This window comes from Zootoca vivipara, chromosome 8, assembly GCF_963506605.1.
Source record: "Zootoca vivipara chromosome 8, rZooViv1.1, whole genome shotgun sequence".
NCBI lineage: Eukaryota > Metazoa > Chordata > Lepidosauria > Squamata > Lacertidae > Zootoca > Zootoca vivipara.
Genome location: NC_083283.1, coordinates 38,178,315 through 38,193,587, shown reverse-complemented (window position 1 = coordinate 38,193,587; position 15,273 = coordinate 38,178,315). Strand labels below are relative to the sequence as shown.

General features: G+C 39.4%; 1 protein-coding gene across 2 annotated transcripts; it reads right to left on the bottom strand.

Moving 5' to 3' along the window:
* Positions 1 to 109: 109 nt before the first annotated feature.
* Positions 110 to 15,008, bottom strand: LYPLA1 (lysophospholipase 1). Of its 2 annotated transcripts, none has more exons than XM_035124980.2 (9): positions 14,807 to 15,008; positions 12,261 to 12,292; positions 10,346 to 10,411; positions 8,669 to 8,716; positions 6,933 to 7,003; positions 5,688 to 5,761; positions 4,514 to 4,615; positions 3,765 to 3,941; positions 110 to 2,896 (listed from the first exon to the last, which is right to left on the bottom strand). In XM_035124980.2, exons 1-9 carry the CDS (start codon positions 14,873 to 14,875, stop codon positions 2,843 to 2,845), a joined length of 693 nt encoding a protein of 230 aa, XP_034980871.1. In that variant the 5' UTR covers positions 14,876 to 15,008; the 3' UTR covers positions 110 to 2,842. The 2 variants fall into 2 exon arrangements, with proteins under 2 accessions (XP_034980871.1, XP_060133822.1); XM_060277839.1 differs by lacking the exon at positions 14,807 to 15,008 and adding an exon at positions 9,262 to 9,362 and having other exon boundaries at positions 12,261 to 14,704.
* Between the last annotated feature and the right edge of the window lie 265 nt (positions 15,009 to 15,273).

Here is a 15,273-nt window from a genome sequence, read left to right as displayed (position 1 = left end):
AGTATAAGGTTCCTTTAAAAGACAAAATATTCCCTCTCCATCTTTTGCTTTACTTTACATATATAAAGCCTGCGGCCTTTACTCTGCTATCAAGAAATGGTTCATGTACTGGTTGTTCAGACTTTATTTCACAGTAACAGAAAGGGTTACAATTTTCAATTACAAGAAAGCCATTTGAACAAGATTTATTTCTATAAAGAAATATAAAATCAAGATGTTACCTTAACTGTGTATTTCTACAACTTAGGATAAAAGAAAGCCAAATTAAATTTCTTTATAAAATATCCCAGCCTAAATGTATGGCTTCATTAACATCCTATACAATACATTCTTAAAACTATATTCATTTTGAGTGTCAATAGCACCTATTTATAAAAAGATGCATTTTGCAGTTTAATGAAGTGCAATACACCTCACTAAGGCAAACATTTAATTAACAGATCTAGAATAACAAGTTAGAGTACTGTACTCCTTCAGCAATTCACTGCATTGACATTGTACAATACTTAAGGGAAAAATAAAGGCCACATCCTATCAGGGTAAAATGAAGCCATTAGTTTTCCTTGGATGCAGCATTTAGGCTGTAATATACATACAATATAATTAATATTCATCAGCAAGTTGGCAATTAAGTATTTCATCCAATACTGGATATCAAATTTTGATTTGACAAAATGCTACATGTCTATAATTTCAAAGTGAACTAAATTTGTATCTTATTGGAGTACTACCATTTTTATTTCAGTAGTTTCACACAAATTGATAAAACATGGATCTAGTCTAGTAAATCAAAACATCTATTTTCACTACTGCTTAATAGAACGTATCTATTCCATTAGAAATACTTTTTAGCAGACCAACTTCTGTTAAAGCAAGGTTCTGAAAAAATTCACACATTGCCGGAAAAATGACAGATTGCCTTCTGCTGCAAACTATAATTTATATTGAAAACTATTATCCAGTATAAACAGGACAAGCACTCAGGAGAGTCACACTGGTTTCATATTGAAATCTGTGCACACCAGCAGAGGTTCTCAGCACTGAAATATCTTGGAAGGAAGGCTGAGTACAGAAGCATTCACTACTGTTTAAGGGCTGAATTCTATTCAGCAGAATTAAGTGGTAAAGCTGTTCCTGAAATGCATTGTATGAAATACATTGTATGCAATGTAGGAATCCATTTCTACAAATGGAAAGGTGGCATGTTTCAGTTCATTCGAACTCTCTCCTAGCACACAGCAAATTAGGGAGACTGCTAAGAACAGTCAAACCTATTATTCTTTCATTTGAAATCTGAACTTGTGCAGACCAGGAACCACTTTACTGCCCAATTCTGCTGGTATATAGATGGCCCTGAGGCTACAGAAGGTCCAGCAAGGCTCAAGGAATGTGATACACAAAGCTAGATAGAAGTACTTACAGTCACATTACAAACATCCTTGGAACACTGTAACATCTGTAACTTAATAAAGTGCACATATGACTGTGTTGGATTGTATCCCTACGCTTGGATTATATGCATAAAGAAGAGAGATAATAGAAGAAACCCCAGAAGCTGTAATTTCAACATCATTAAGAATAAGATATGTATCAGCAGTGTAATGTCAAGGCAATTAGCAAAATAGTGGAACTTCAGTGATGGCCTGGAAGAGAGGGGAAATGTCCAAACTTTTCTACATATTTATGATTTGCACTACCACCAAATCTGCAATACTGCTTCTGAATACATTAGATGAATTTTTTTGAAGCTGGCTCTACAAGTTACTTATGAAGCTTCAAATTTTATTTGTATATGTATAGATTAAAATGCAATAAGGTTTGGCAGGTTGAGCAAGGGAGAACATTTTATTTCTCAAAGATTTGCCATAAATTTAGGGCAGGGGGGGGGGAGATACTAGTCTGACAAAGGCTCAAAGTCTGAAACATTTTAAAACAAAAAAGTCACACTATTGTGCTAAGTGTGCAAAGAAAAATGAGTCCAATTACTTTTCTAGATCCTCTTGTCTATAGCCTCAGTGGTTGTACCACAGCACATTCCTGTTTTTGCTATAGCAGAAGAAAGCAAATTACAATAAATTGTTCATAAAATATATTCTTTTACTTTAAATTCAGAAATTTTACTAGGCTACTTAAGAGGATTTGAGAGTTTAGGTTTTCCAATACTTTAGGAAAGCTTATGCTAGGAATTCAATGTATTAAAGATTTATATTAAAATCATATTAAGTGCAGTTGAGTGGGAATCTGACTTGAGATCAGGTGCTTTTAAGTTTTCAAAGTAACCTGACACACAGGGAGGTGATAATACTATATTTCATCAATGTGCAGGAATAATTAAAGACTGAGCAACAGTCTTCTCTTGCTCATGCAATAATATTGATTAAACTTGATCTTTAAGTATATATACTTATACTACCACTGCATGCTTACTCAGTTTTACATACTGCATATTGTATGTATACAATTGTATGTATACAATTGACATGAATGCCAATTTTGTAAGCAGTAATAAAACAGGTCTGGAACATTAACTGTTCTCATTTAAACAATTATTTTAAAGAAGAGGTATTCAGTTATCAAGAGACAAATGTAAATTTGGAGCGATCACGCATGGAGGGGTATACCTAATTATATTCTAACATGCTTTTCCTCTGCCTTCGATCTACACTGTGGCCAGTGAAGTTTGAAAAGAGCATTACTTCTCAAAGTTATGTGATCTAGTCTTTGCAATACAGTGAACACTGTAGGCACAGAAATACTTTAGAAATGGCTGCATGAAAAGAAACAATTTAGTACAGGTGACAACTGCTGCTGGTGCATTTAACAAAAGGTTTCTCACATGGTTTCAGTCAATTGGAGGTAGTTGCTTGTCAATAAACTGCTTCACATCCATCATTTCCTGTTAAGGGATAAAAAAACAGTGATCTGGTTTAATTACGCATATTGCAGGAATCAATACACAATAAAAGCAAGCATATGGCTGGATTCCTTACAATGGAAAGTCATTCTTACCCTGGAAAGCATTGATTCTTTTCCATTCAACCAAACTTAAATCACGAACTGTAATTTTACACTATTAAAAAAGAAAGTCCCACATACAGTCAGCCTGCCATTGTATCGGCACTGTTTTGGACCAATGCTATAATCCTATACCCTGTAACCAAGAGTCTTTCCAAACTGAGTGTCGTGACACATTAGTGTGTTGGCTGCACTGTGTAGATGTGTCACGCAAACACTCCCCACGCTCCTTCCAGGGCTGGAAGTGGTTAGTTTAACCTCTGGTTTGCTAGTAAAACTGAATTACTGTGTTGCAAAATGATGCTTGTCTAAAAAGTGTGTCACGAACATGAAAAGTTTGGAAAGCTTTGCTCTAGCCTGTGAGCCCCAATGAACTTACTGGGACTTATTTCTGAGTACAGATGTATGACTGCATTGCATATAATGTCAGCAGGCTCCATGCTAAGGAAGTCAGAATCATGTTCCAAAATACTGGATATTTAGTTGGTTCAATTCACTATACAGTACCTGAAAATGTGATATTACTTAGAAAGAGGAAGTGCAACAATGTTAAGTATATTACAATTGTATCCTATCCTTCATTGTATCTATTGAATGAGTTTTTAAAATGTTTAATAACTTTCAACTAGTTCTTGAAAATTTATATTGTTACAATTGTTTCAAGGCCTTATACACTAGTATGGCTTAAATGGAAAACAAAGAAACAGAACATCACTTCAGATAACATCAGTATTTTGCAGAACAATTACCTCAATAGACGAGCTATGCATCATGCCTGAATAAGTTTTAAAACTTATGTTGCCAGGATTTAACATAGTCTTTAGTGTCTCAGAAGTGACAGAACCAAACATAAGTGGAACTAAAGGATCGCGGTCACCATGGCACTGGAAAATGGGAATGTCTCTGTTGACACAGTTGATAGGACCCTGTCAAAAGGCAATAGGTTAGAACATTAAGAGGTGAAAGGTATGCACAACTTTTTATTTTAGCCCTCCAAGCAGTTCACCATCCCTTTCATCTCATTCCTTTATGACATAGGTAAGTCTGAGTCACAGTGTCTAGGTCAGCATCATGAAGTCAACACTGTGGCTGGATGGGGAAAGGAATCTGGAAGGCACCCCACTGGCTAAGCCTCTCATACTAACTAACACTTTAAGGAAAACATCCTTTTCATGTGCTGTTCTAGTGAAAGGTCCTGAAGAAACATCCAGCTGATATCACAATACTGTACCTTCTTTAGAAATGCATGAAACCTGTTTTGAGTTCTTGGGTTCATGAAATACTGTTTATATTTTCTATAGTCAAGATCTAAGAAGGGATAGAGGCATGGAGAAATGGAACAAACAGAATGCTCTTTAACTTGCTTTAAGCTGCCTTTATCACTGACTGTGATAATTATGCCTCTCTGTCATGAGAATTGAATGCAGAAATATAAATGGAAAGCTTTTTTAAATATAACCAACCAATTCTTTTGAATTTTAGAAAAGCAGTACACTACCTGTGGAAATGAGGTCCGCAGCGGAAGCCAACAGCTGAGTGCTACAACACCCCCCAGTTTCTGATTTGTTGTGAGAGCTGTGTACAGTGATAAAGCTCCTCCCTAGTGAAACCAAAAGAGCTCTTGTTACTGCAATTACATATTAAAATATGCTCACTGAAAATGCTGTAATTTCAGCTAGGCTTCCTTACCAACATTTAGAACAGCACATCTGCATTTTTATATACTAGAATCATAAACTCATAGATCTTTACATTAATGGTTCTCAAAATACAAGGCAGACCTCCTGGAGGCAACATGTTCTCCCACTACCCCAACTCTCTTCAAGCGTGTGCTGTATTTGAATCTTTCACTTCCAATCCTTGGGCCGATTGTAAAACATTTGTTTTCCTATGAGCACTTCTCCAACGACCTTTAAGCATGTTGGAGTTCAGGTGGCCCAGCTCCTTTCCTTTCATTTGGATAAGAATGAGCAAAGTGGCTGGGTTTTGGGACACTACTGAGGAGGTGCAAAGGAGTCTGTGAAACTATTTATTGTAAAACTATGTTTTAAAAATAGCAAATCTGTCTTTGTTACATCTTGCTCTAGACAGTCTCTGCTATACAACAAATGCAACCATACTAACTCCCGTGCACAAGATCCATACTTAATTAAGCATATTAGTCCTTTATGATAGCTTGAGCTCCAAGGGACCACTTCATCTCCTGTACCTCATGCTGTTAACCTAGAAATTATAACATTTACAAGCCAAGTAAAAATGATCGACATATATTCATTAGTGGCTGCTCCACAGATTCCTAGAGTGCAAGCCAAGATCAGAACATTCTCTAAAAGGTCTGCAAGGTAGAACTATCAATGCCAAGAACATATGGAACTAACTTTTATTTTTAGCATATTTTATGAGCTTTGAGGGAAGGTAAATAGGAGTATGTCCAATCCACAAAGACTCCAGGAAAACTTTATGCTGCCAAATGCTAAACAACTATGATGAGCACTATGATGTCACTAATAATGTGTGGGTCTTTTGAAGGTCACGGAAAAAATGGTAAGTGGGAAAACTATCGAGATTCTATGTTATATGGTAACAATAGCAGGTGTGTTGTACTATAAAAGTCACTTTCAACTTACACAGAAATAGTGATAGATGTAAAATAAATAAATAATTGGCTTTACCTGAGAAAATCCTCCCAAAATTATTCGGTTTGAGGGTATTCCATTCCTTACTTCTTGCTCAATAAGTGCTTTCACTGTAACCATAAAAAGCTAACTGTTAATGGTCATCACAAAAAAGTAGACAATTGACTGTCATGGAGAGGGGCACTGTGGGGCTAACAGGTAAAGATGAGAAATTTATCCAATTATCCAGCTGCAGGCATGGCTCCAGATAATGAGATCAGAATCTTCTCTCTTGCTAGGCATATAAAGCCTCACCTGAAAGACTACCTCAGGACGAGGTAAAACAGGCAAAGGTTTAAATACACGCCTAGCAGTCAGTGAAATTCTGCTGATTCTTATGTGACAAATATGACTCCATCTACCCTAAAGTCATGGTCCAAGACACCTTCAAGAAAGTGAGCCATTTTCCCATGCCTTTCCACTTTGTCTGCTTACCCAAAGTAGTGAACTATACATATTTATACAAATAAAATATATGATACAAATAAAATATATAATAAAAGTCCAGTTTATCAATCAAAACAAAACTGCATAAGAATACACATCATGTAATAGGATTTGATTATGACTAGGTGAAGTGCATTGGAGGTTGCAGAAATCTCTCATTCTACTTTGGTTAGTTGTAGGAGCAAAGAAGTCATCAGAACCACCTTGTTAGGGTTTCTTCTCAAGTTCAGATTATTTGTCCGCAACCTACCTATTTGTCAGCAACATAAATGATGCAATTGCGAGTAGAAAAAGGGAGAATGAAGAGAGGTGAGAAATAGGAATAGTATGCAAAAAGTTGAATGACATAATGGGATACAGCCCCTGGTCAAAAGAAATGTCCTGACTACAATGCCACAAACTGTGGCAACACCCATTCTATTAAGATTGTAGTCATTCTGTGGTTTGGATCAGAATAGGAATAGGGGCCCATTTTTCCTCAGAGGACTGAATTCTGGGAAGGCCCAAAATGTGCAGGGTGACCATACACATAGCTTTTGTGCCATACACTAAAAAATTGACTCCATTTCTCACTGTACAACACAGAAACGCAGCAAGCTGCTCATGAAGATGTAGTTAAATACCAGTTGCTGGGAAGCACAAGAAGAGAAACCACTGTTGTACTCATGTCCTGCTTATGGGCTTCCCATAGGCATCTGGCTGGCAACTGCAAGAGCAGGATGTTGGACTAGATGGGTCTGATCAAAAAAGCTCTGCTCGTGCAGTGAACATAACATTGTTATAGATAGAACATACCATTCTCTGATGCTTGCTTAATCCCAGCTTCATCTTCCTGTGAATCTGGAGAGAGGCCAAAGATATCAAACCTTAAATGAAACAATGTAGATAAATTTAGTGGGAAATGTTTTAAAGCACTACCTGGTTTCCATTATTATAGCACAATCAGGAAGTGGTTAAAAAATTGTAATCCATAGTGTTAGCAGAATAAAGCCTTTTTCTTTAAAAGGGCTTTATTCTGCTAACACTAAAAAGGGATTTACTGGTGGACATGATAGTGACAAAACCTTGGGTACTGAAAGTTTGTGTCTCTAAACTTTTACAGATAATCTAAGTTGTGAACTGTCATAGGTCAGATGAGGACTTGAGAAACAGCCTCTGCCAAGGAAAGCAAGCAAGGTAGCAGCTGGATCAGAACTAAAAGTTTACATGGGCTATAGCAGCTTTAGTCAATGTGTTGCCCTGCAGATGTTTATGAACTACAACTGCCATCATTCCTGATCATTTGTGGTGCTGGCTAGAGGTGATGGGAGTTAGGCACCAACAGCACTTGAACTACCACTCAACTACAGGAACAGCAGGAGTTGTATCATCAAGACAAATAAATTGAGTGAGTAAAGGTTTTAGGAGACTATGGTGTAGCAAGCTTAAAAGATAGGTGACATAGTCAACAGTAGACTGAGATACAGAAACCTGAGGGGGAAATAGCCAGAATATGTACAGGTGTGAAAAGCAGCCAAGGAAAGAAGAGGCCAAATGAACAGGCATAGAGAATCTTACATAGGGTCTTAGGGATCAAAGCTGAATCCTTCCGGTAGGAAGGGATTGTTGGGGAGAAACAACAGTGTCTGCAAAGAATTGTGGCTGAATGAATGCAGGAGGGGGATCAAGGATTTGAGGAAACAGTTGGATGGATGGAGTTGAAGAAGGGAGAGGCAAGCAAGAGGTAGGGTTAGCTATACTGGCCACTTTTTCTGGTAATGCGTCTGAGCTTTTAAGCACTTTGTGAACAATTATAAAATGATATAGCTTTTCTACCACTAAATCTGTGTGTAGGGAAGAAAGCTGCCTGTCATCCAGCTTTTAAAAGTCTTAGAGCTCCAATGTAGGCAACTCATAACACGAACATGAGCTTTGAAACAAACCACAGATCAGATCCAAACCAGAGGAGGTTACTGTGTCTTTATGATAGGCATAAAAGGCACATTTATGATTGAAACTAATCAGCAACATGTGCTATAGAGGAGGAATGCAAAGCAACAAGGCTGTGTCAGTACCCAAATTCATGTGACTGAAAGGAAACACTGGCATAATGGGCAGCATCCCCAACCTTCAGCCCTCCAGATGTTTTGGATTACAATTCTCATCATTCCTGACCACTGGTCCTGTTAGCTAGGGATCATGGGAGTTGTAGGCCAAAACATCTGAAGGGCCGCAGGTTGGGGATGCCTGTGCTAGACTAAACATAGGCCTCTTCCTCTTTATGAGCTGCAGTCCACAGAAAAGACACAACTGTGACCATAGTCCATTATATCATACATTACATGAAATTAAGGTGACTATAGGTTCAATCAGTGTTTACTGCTGCATCCATATCCCTTCCTCATTTTACTATGTAGTGACCAAAATCAACCTCCTCTCCTATGTCTCCTTCAATATTCCTCCATTTGGAATAAATAACATTGTACGTTCAGGGACAGAGAATGCAACAAACGTAAAGAAAATGACAAAATTATTGCAAATCCACTACTTACCAAGAAGGCATAGCCATGTTCATGTTTACAGAAACTGGCATAACTGGCCTGGAAATTGGGGAGAAAGTTTTTTTAAAAATTAGCAAAAACATTCAAAACAACCATTTTCATGTGTTTCTGTAATATGGAAATGATAAGACCATATCACTAGACAGACCTCCTTAGAGAGAAACTTTGTAACTGGCCAAGACAGGAAATGAAATTCTCTGACCCTCTTACCCCTGCTCATGTCTTTCTTGGTCAACAAATATGGTGACCCATCACAATTAGTGCTATGTGAATCATGTACATTTCTCCACCTGTGCTCACTGACCCACTGGGAGCCAATAGATCATTTCCTGGTATTTCACACATTCTGTTTTCCTGTGTTCCTTCTGTCATGAAACAAAATACATGTTACGGACCTATTCTTTCCTACCTTTTCAACCTGCCAGTCCCTAAATAAGACTAATGCTGAGCATTTTGATCCAATACTTGGGCATAAAGGGCTTTTTTCCATTCCTGAAATATTTTATCTTGGTTGGCTTACTTGGACAAGGCAGTATAATACATAACTTAGGATTCACCATGAAGATTGTGTGTTTGGGACCCACCTTCAGCCCCACCCCTTCATTGAAGTCATACTCCTTGTTTTGCAGTTCTGTCAAGTGGTACTTCCCAGGTGGTCCCAAGCCACCATTTGGGAATCAGTGTCCTATAATAAAAAAACCGTACATACTTATAAGATACATGGCAAAGCATGGACTTAATGTGGGATATTGAAGGTTCTATCACTTTAAGTCATTAGCTTAATGACGTCATTTATAGCTCATGTTCTCTTTGAAATTCATTTTTGTGTACCTGGGAATGATCAAAGCATGGGTTTTTTCAGGCTCACACCTACATTACCTCACTATTTATCCAGTCTCTCTCTAAAGTGTCATCCTGCACTCTGCACTACAACCTGTATAATGTCTCAAGTTATTTAGGGATATTCCCCAGGAGAGGAAATTCTAATGTAATCCAGAGCCCCTGTAATGATAAAACCTAAAAATGTTTCAGAAGGAAGCCTCTAGGTGTCTGCATTTCCCTGCTACCTTGTATTTCTTATTGTTGTACCATACTGTTAGCCACTCTGTGCTCCCACTGGGAGAAAGGGTGGGGTATATGGAAATAAATAATAGAGCTGGAGAATCTCTTGGATGCATGCTGTTGAGCCCCCCAAGCATATTTTTACAGCCATTTGGTCATTTGAAGCAGCTAGAAATTCTAGATGCAGGTAACCAGGGATTTGCCTTCTTGTCTGTAACGCGGGATGTGTGATGGAAGGAATCACCAAAGACATAACAGACAAGTGAAAGGGAATTGTACTTACTCAAATCACTGCTTGCTTGTTGGAAACTGCTACTCACTACTATCAAACAAGCAAGTGGTTGGCACATGAAAAATCTCCAAACTATTAATCAGGGAATTAAAACTGTGCCTTTATGTTGTGTGCAATTAACTGAAATCACGGAAATATGCTTAATAGAGATGAATATTTAATTTTAAGAAGAAACCAAAAAGCTGAATGTATAGCAACTCCTTGTTTCTCAAAGAAAACCTTCAGGCCATCTGTTACAAAACATGTAATTGCCATCTAATTTTGAAAATGGGGTTGGGAGAAGAACACTAACCAAAAAGGATTAATATACTTACGCATGTGGGCAAATATACTTTATGTGTGGGCTTCTGATTCCAGCAAATGCTTCTGCCCACCCATGCCTATTAGAATACAGACAAAACAAAAAACAAAAAAGCTTGTCATTTAAAATCTTCCAGTTCATTTAAATATACCTATCTAAAGTCATTACTTATATCATAATTTAGCCATCCTCTTTTTTAGGATATAAAACCCAACACTTTAAAGGAGGATCCATTTCTATCAGGATTTATTTTTAAAATTTGATTTAAATCAGATTTCCAATTCTTCGGTGTTTAGATCAGTATAATTTTGCAGTTTATGCTGGCTGCAAGGCAAAGGCTTGGATTCAGCTTCAAGACTGAAAATGAAAAAGACAGTAATGCAAAGCAAAAAATATTGCTACAACCAGTTAAACTGCACACGTTAATTAAATATTAATTTCAAAATGTAACTTTTGGTAACTCTAAGCATCCAAAGATGGCAGTACTGAGTGGACTTACTACAAAGTAAGCCCCACTGGAACAAATAGACATTGTATTGAACTGTATAAAATAATTACTTCTGTAGGGAGGAGCTTTAAGGAAGCACAATGTGAAAGAAAAATATTAGAAGAGGATTCCTGTTTATTCTTTTCTAGACTAATTAACTTAAATCTAGCTATTAACTTAAATCAGGTGACAACCTGCATATAAGTTTAAAAGGATACATTCCATGGCACTAGTTAAACCACTAAACACATTTCAAGCACTAAAGTGATTCTTACCTGGATCTTTACATTCCAAACCATACATAGATTCCTTCCCTAGCCAGGAAAGCAGGGGGAAATGAATGGTGATGGGGAGAAGCCTAGGCACCAACCAGAGACCCTTGGAATAACAGGATCAATGTTGGGGGGGGGGATGTTATTGTTGGAGATTCATTCCCTGTGTTTGAATTCATGGGATTGTTGTCTATCACAGGATGGTATATGTTTTCATTCCACAGTCGGAAGTGGCGGAAACAGGATGTTTGTGTTAATGTGTTTCCTGAAGTGGGACTACTGTCCTTTGTTCATTCTCTCTTTGCTGTCTGATGCTAGAGAGGGAGCCATGTTGCAGTGCTCTCTGTGTGTTTATATGTAAATATAATAGATTAGCCAAATGCTGATTTGCTGAGGTCTGTTACGCAACTGCGCAAACTCTGCGGATCCGTAAGTGTGCTGATGTCAGTTGGCATCAGTCACTGTGATGTTCGGGCAGAAGAATGCTTTTGAAGCTCCCAAACGATCACCCAGGAGGGAGGGAACATGCCAGTCGGGCATGTGTCCCTACCAGGGTCCTACTTGTGAGAATGAGATCCTAACAGTTATTTCTCCCTGCCAAGTTGTTCCTGGAGACCGATGCTTTTTCCACCCTCCCTCTCTCTATGCAGGTCGATGAAAAGATTACACTCTCTCAAGGAGAACAAAAATGAAGGTGCATATTGGGAAGTGTTGCCCGATAAATAAACGAATAGTCATGATTGTTTAGTCATTGAGAGAAAAATAAAGGATAAAACTCCCGGCCACTCTGAGCTCAAAAGTGGGGCAAGAAAGGAAGGTGAGGTGCCAAGCTAGTTCTACAGGATTAAGGCCACTCCCACTGATAATACTAACAATGCTATACTGTTGTTCAATGGCATGTGCAAGGGAATTAAAATGCAGAATTTTTTTAAAAAAGTAATAAAACTAGTCTGAAAAATCCCAGGATATAGTAATCCTGTTCAGAAGTAATGGTATTAACATATGGAGGTTGAGCACTGCATGCACATAAGCCAGTAATAAGTTGTCATGGGGGGAGCTGATGTAGATTTGGCTGCGGTGAGAATTCAACACATAGCATATTCTCTTGTAAGTAGCAAGCTGCATTTTCAAAGGCTAAGATCATATAACAAGCTAAATATTTCACTTACCCGGTATCTCCTAATCCATGAAGAAATATGACCTAGAAGTTAACAGCACATTAATTATTAGACCATTCATTTTTAAAAAGATTACATGGTACAAAGCTATCCACAGTGAGCATGCACCTAACTCTTCAGCAACTACCCACGTACTTCCCATAAATCTTGACTCCACATGTAAACAAATAACGGCAGCTCATGTGATAAGGATAGAAGGATATACCTAACTGTTGTTCTCATTCAAACACCAGAAGTCATCTATACAGTAGGGCTTCTTTGACAAAGAGAAATTCACAGCTGGTTCACATATTTTTGTATTTGGAAAAGAATATGAACAGTTGGTTGACAGTTCTAAGATTGCTTTTAATAACCATCCATATGGCTAGAATTGGCTGGTATGTAAAGCTAGAATTCCCATAGCAGTGGAGTGCAGAGAAGTGGTTCAATTCCATCTATTTTGTACTCTATTTGCACCTTTAAGTTATAAGCAATAAACTATTTGATTGGAGGTTACTGGTTTCAATTATTGTCTATCGGTATTTACAGTTGTCTATAGTGAAAACATTTGTTGAAATGTATTTGGTAATTGAACTGTGAACCACATTCACCTTGGGCACCTGCTTGAGGTTCACCTTTTCCTTTTTTCACAATGAATCCATCATGTATGTAAACAAGTCATTCAAAACTGCCTTTGCACAGCAGCTCCTCCATGCAGTAACTATCATCCTGAGTATTGGATCACCATGTTGATCAGTTCCAACCTTGTGATTATGCCCGTAGCACTGAAATGTAGTGTTGAGTTCCTCTGACCAAAAAATATAGAGGTTACAATTCTATATATGCTTACCTAGGAGTTTGGTGGGACTTCCAAAGAATCATGCACAGGACTGCATTGCACATATTTTAAAGATAAAAGAATTTGGGGTGGGGAAAACCAGTGCAGCAAGGCACATAGAAACTGTTCAACATACGGAGCAGTCACCTCACATATCACTGTGTGTGGTCCCTCCTATGCAAAAGCACCTATGAGAACCAAAACCCAATTTGTATTAAAGTTTGTGTGGTCCTCTTCTGGTTTGTCCTTGTAGTATGAGCTAGGTAGCAAGTTTCTGAGCTGGGAGCAAAGCCAGAACCAATTGGCAAGAAGAAACTGCATGCTGGTTGATGCTCTGGTGGTTCCATTTTTACTTCTGCCCTCAAAATAGAACTACTGTACAGAATCAAACTGGCCACTCATATGTCTTTGAAATAAATTGTTCTTGTTTCTTACTTTCTTTCCTTATAATGAATGTTTATTTTGTCATTTCATTGTGATGAGCCTTTCTGTATTCCTTTTCCTTATAATAATTATGAGTCCTCAGGGATATAGGGCCCCACCAACCTAATTAGCAGTAGCTTGTGCTGCTCATCAAGTTGTTAAAAATAGTATTTTTAAAAACCTGACAGATATCCAGCAGCATTAAAACCACATTTGTAACCTTCATAAATCAAACTATTCATTAAAAATTCTCACCACCTAAGCAAATAAAATGTTTTTGTGGGACACTCCTGCATAGAAACTGACACTAAAATAACTCACTTAGCTCTACTTCGCGCTTCTGTTTATTCTGGTGCAAGTGTTCATATTCCAAACACTTTTGAAAGAGACAGCAAAAGGTGATGAAATCTTTTGTTGCAGCCAAGTCTCTCAACAAATGAGAGCATGTGCTGGCTTCCCAAAGCCTTCTTGGGAATTTATCCGATTGCTGTGACATTCAGTTGCGATTCTCCCACCTGCCCACACAGGATTTGACACCAAGGCCGTGAAATGCAAAGTATTTTTAATTTTAACACAAGAAATTACTACTTAGGGTCTTGCTCATAAACCTTGATTAGCACCATCTGAGGCAAGGAAAGCACCCAATTGGCTGCACGGTCTTAATTACATTTTCAAGCGCAACAACGCTGTTAAGCTCATATTGTGAAACCCGGCGATATTCGATTTTGAGCTTGGCCAGATTTTGTTTTTCTTCCTTGAAGAGGGGGCGAAGGGGAAGAGAACGCTGTTTGGTTTCTGCAAGAACTGCTTGCAAAAGATGCATCGTTACCGTATACATCAAAACTGTTGATCCACCGCGCGTCTGTTCATACGGCGTACTTAACAGACTTAAAAGACTTAAAAGAGTAAGCCCGGCTACCTCGAGCAAAACCCAGGACTTTTACCTACAAGGCGGCGGCCGGGGGGCCGGCGGCGGCTGAGGTGCGGCTCAAGGGCATTACCGCCCACCGGGAGACAAGCGAGGGCGCCTGTCCAAAAGCAAGGCCAGGGGCAGGAGACGAAAGGGGGGAGGGAGAAGTGCTTACGGCGCTGCTGTGGGCCCTCAGACTCCAAAGCAAGTCGCGCTGCGTTCCGCGGGGCTTCCTCCCAAAGAGTCAGTGAGTTTTGGAGTGCGACACCCAATACGCCCCCCCCCCGCCAGCCCCTGCCTGATCAACTCTTTCCCACGCCTCCCCCCCCCAAAGACCATCCCCTCATTACGAGAGGCGCCGGGCGCTGCCTCTCCTTCTTCACTCACCGCGGCGGTGGCCTTTCTGGCGGCCGGGACGATGGCTGGCAGCGGGGCAGACATGTTGTTGCCGCACATACACCGGACTCTCCGACCCGCAGGGTGGGCGGGGGGAGGCCGGTAAGAAACTGTCGCGGGAGGGAGGGGGAACGGGCGTGTCGGTGAAACGGATTGGAAGGAAGAGAACGGGGAGGAAGCTCAGCCAGGCCCGCCTTCCCCGCCTCCTACGTCAGCGGGAGCGAGCGAGCGCACGCCCGTGCGTGCCTTTCTCTTGCCTGTGGCGTCAGCAAGCGAGGGCGGCCGTTAAAAGGAGGGCCCTCCCGAAAGCGTGTAGGCCTCTTCCGGGTGCTTAAGCACCTGCTTTGTTTCTGTAGGATGGATTCGCACACGGGTGGGGGTGTTTCTGCTCAGTCTTCAGACAGGGCTTCTAGGTTATTATTGGCGCCGCGTTTTGTTTTCTTCTCTCAAAAGGATGG

Bases quoted from the DNA above. Each gene is read 5' to 3' on its own strand.
- LYPLA1 (XM_035124980.2), bottom strand. From the start codon at position 14,875: ATGTGCGGCAACAACATGTCTGCCCCGCTGCCAGCCATCGTCCCGGCC. The intron at 7,004-8,668 runs GTAAGTAGTGGA...GTTTCATTTAAG, and splicing joins AACATGGCTATGCCTTCTTG to GTTTGATATCTTTGGCCTCT. The intron at 3,942-4,513 runs GTAGTGTACTGC...GCCTTTTGACAG, and splicing joins TGCGGACCTCATTTCCACAG to GGTCCTATCAACTGTGTCAA.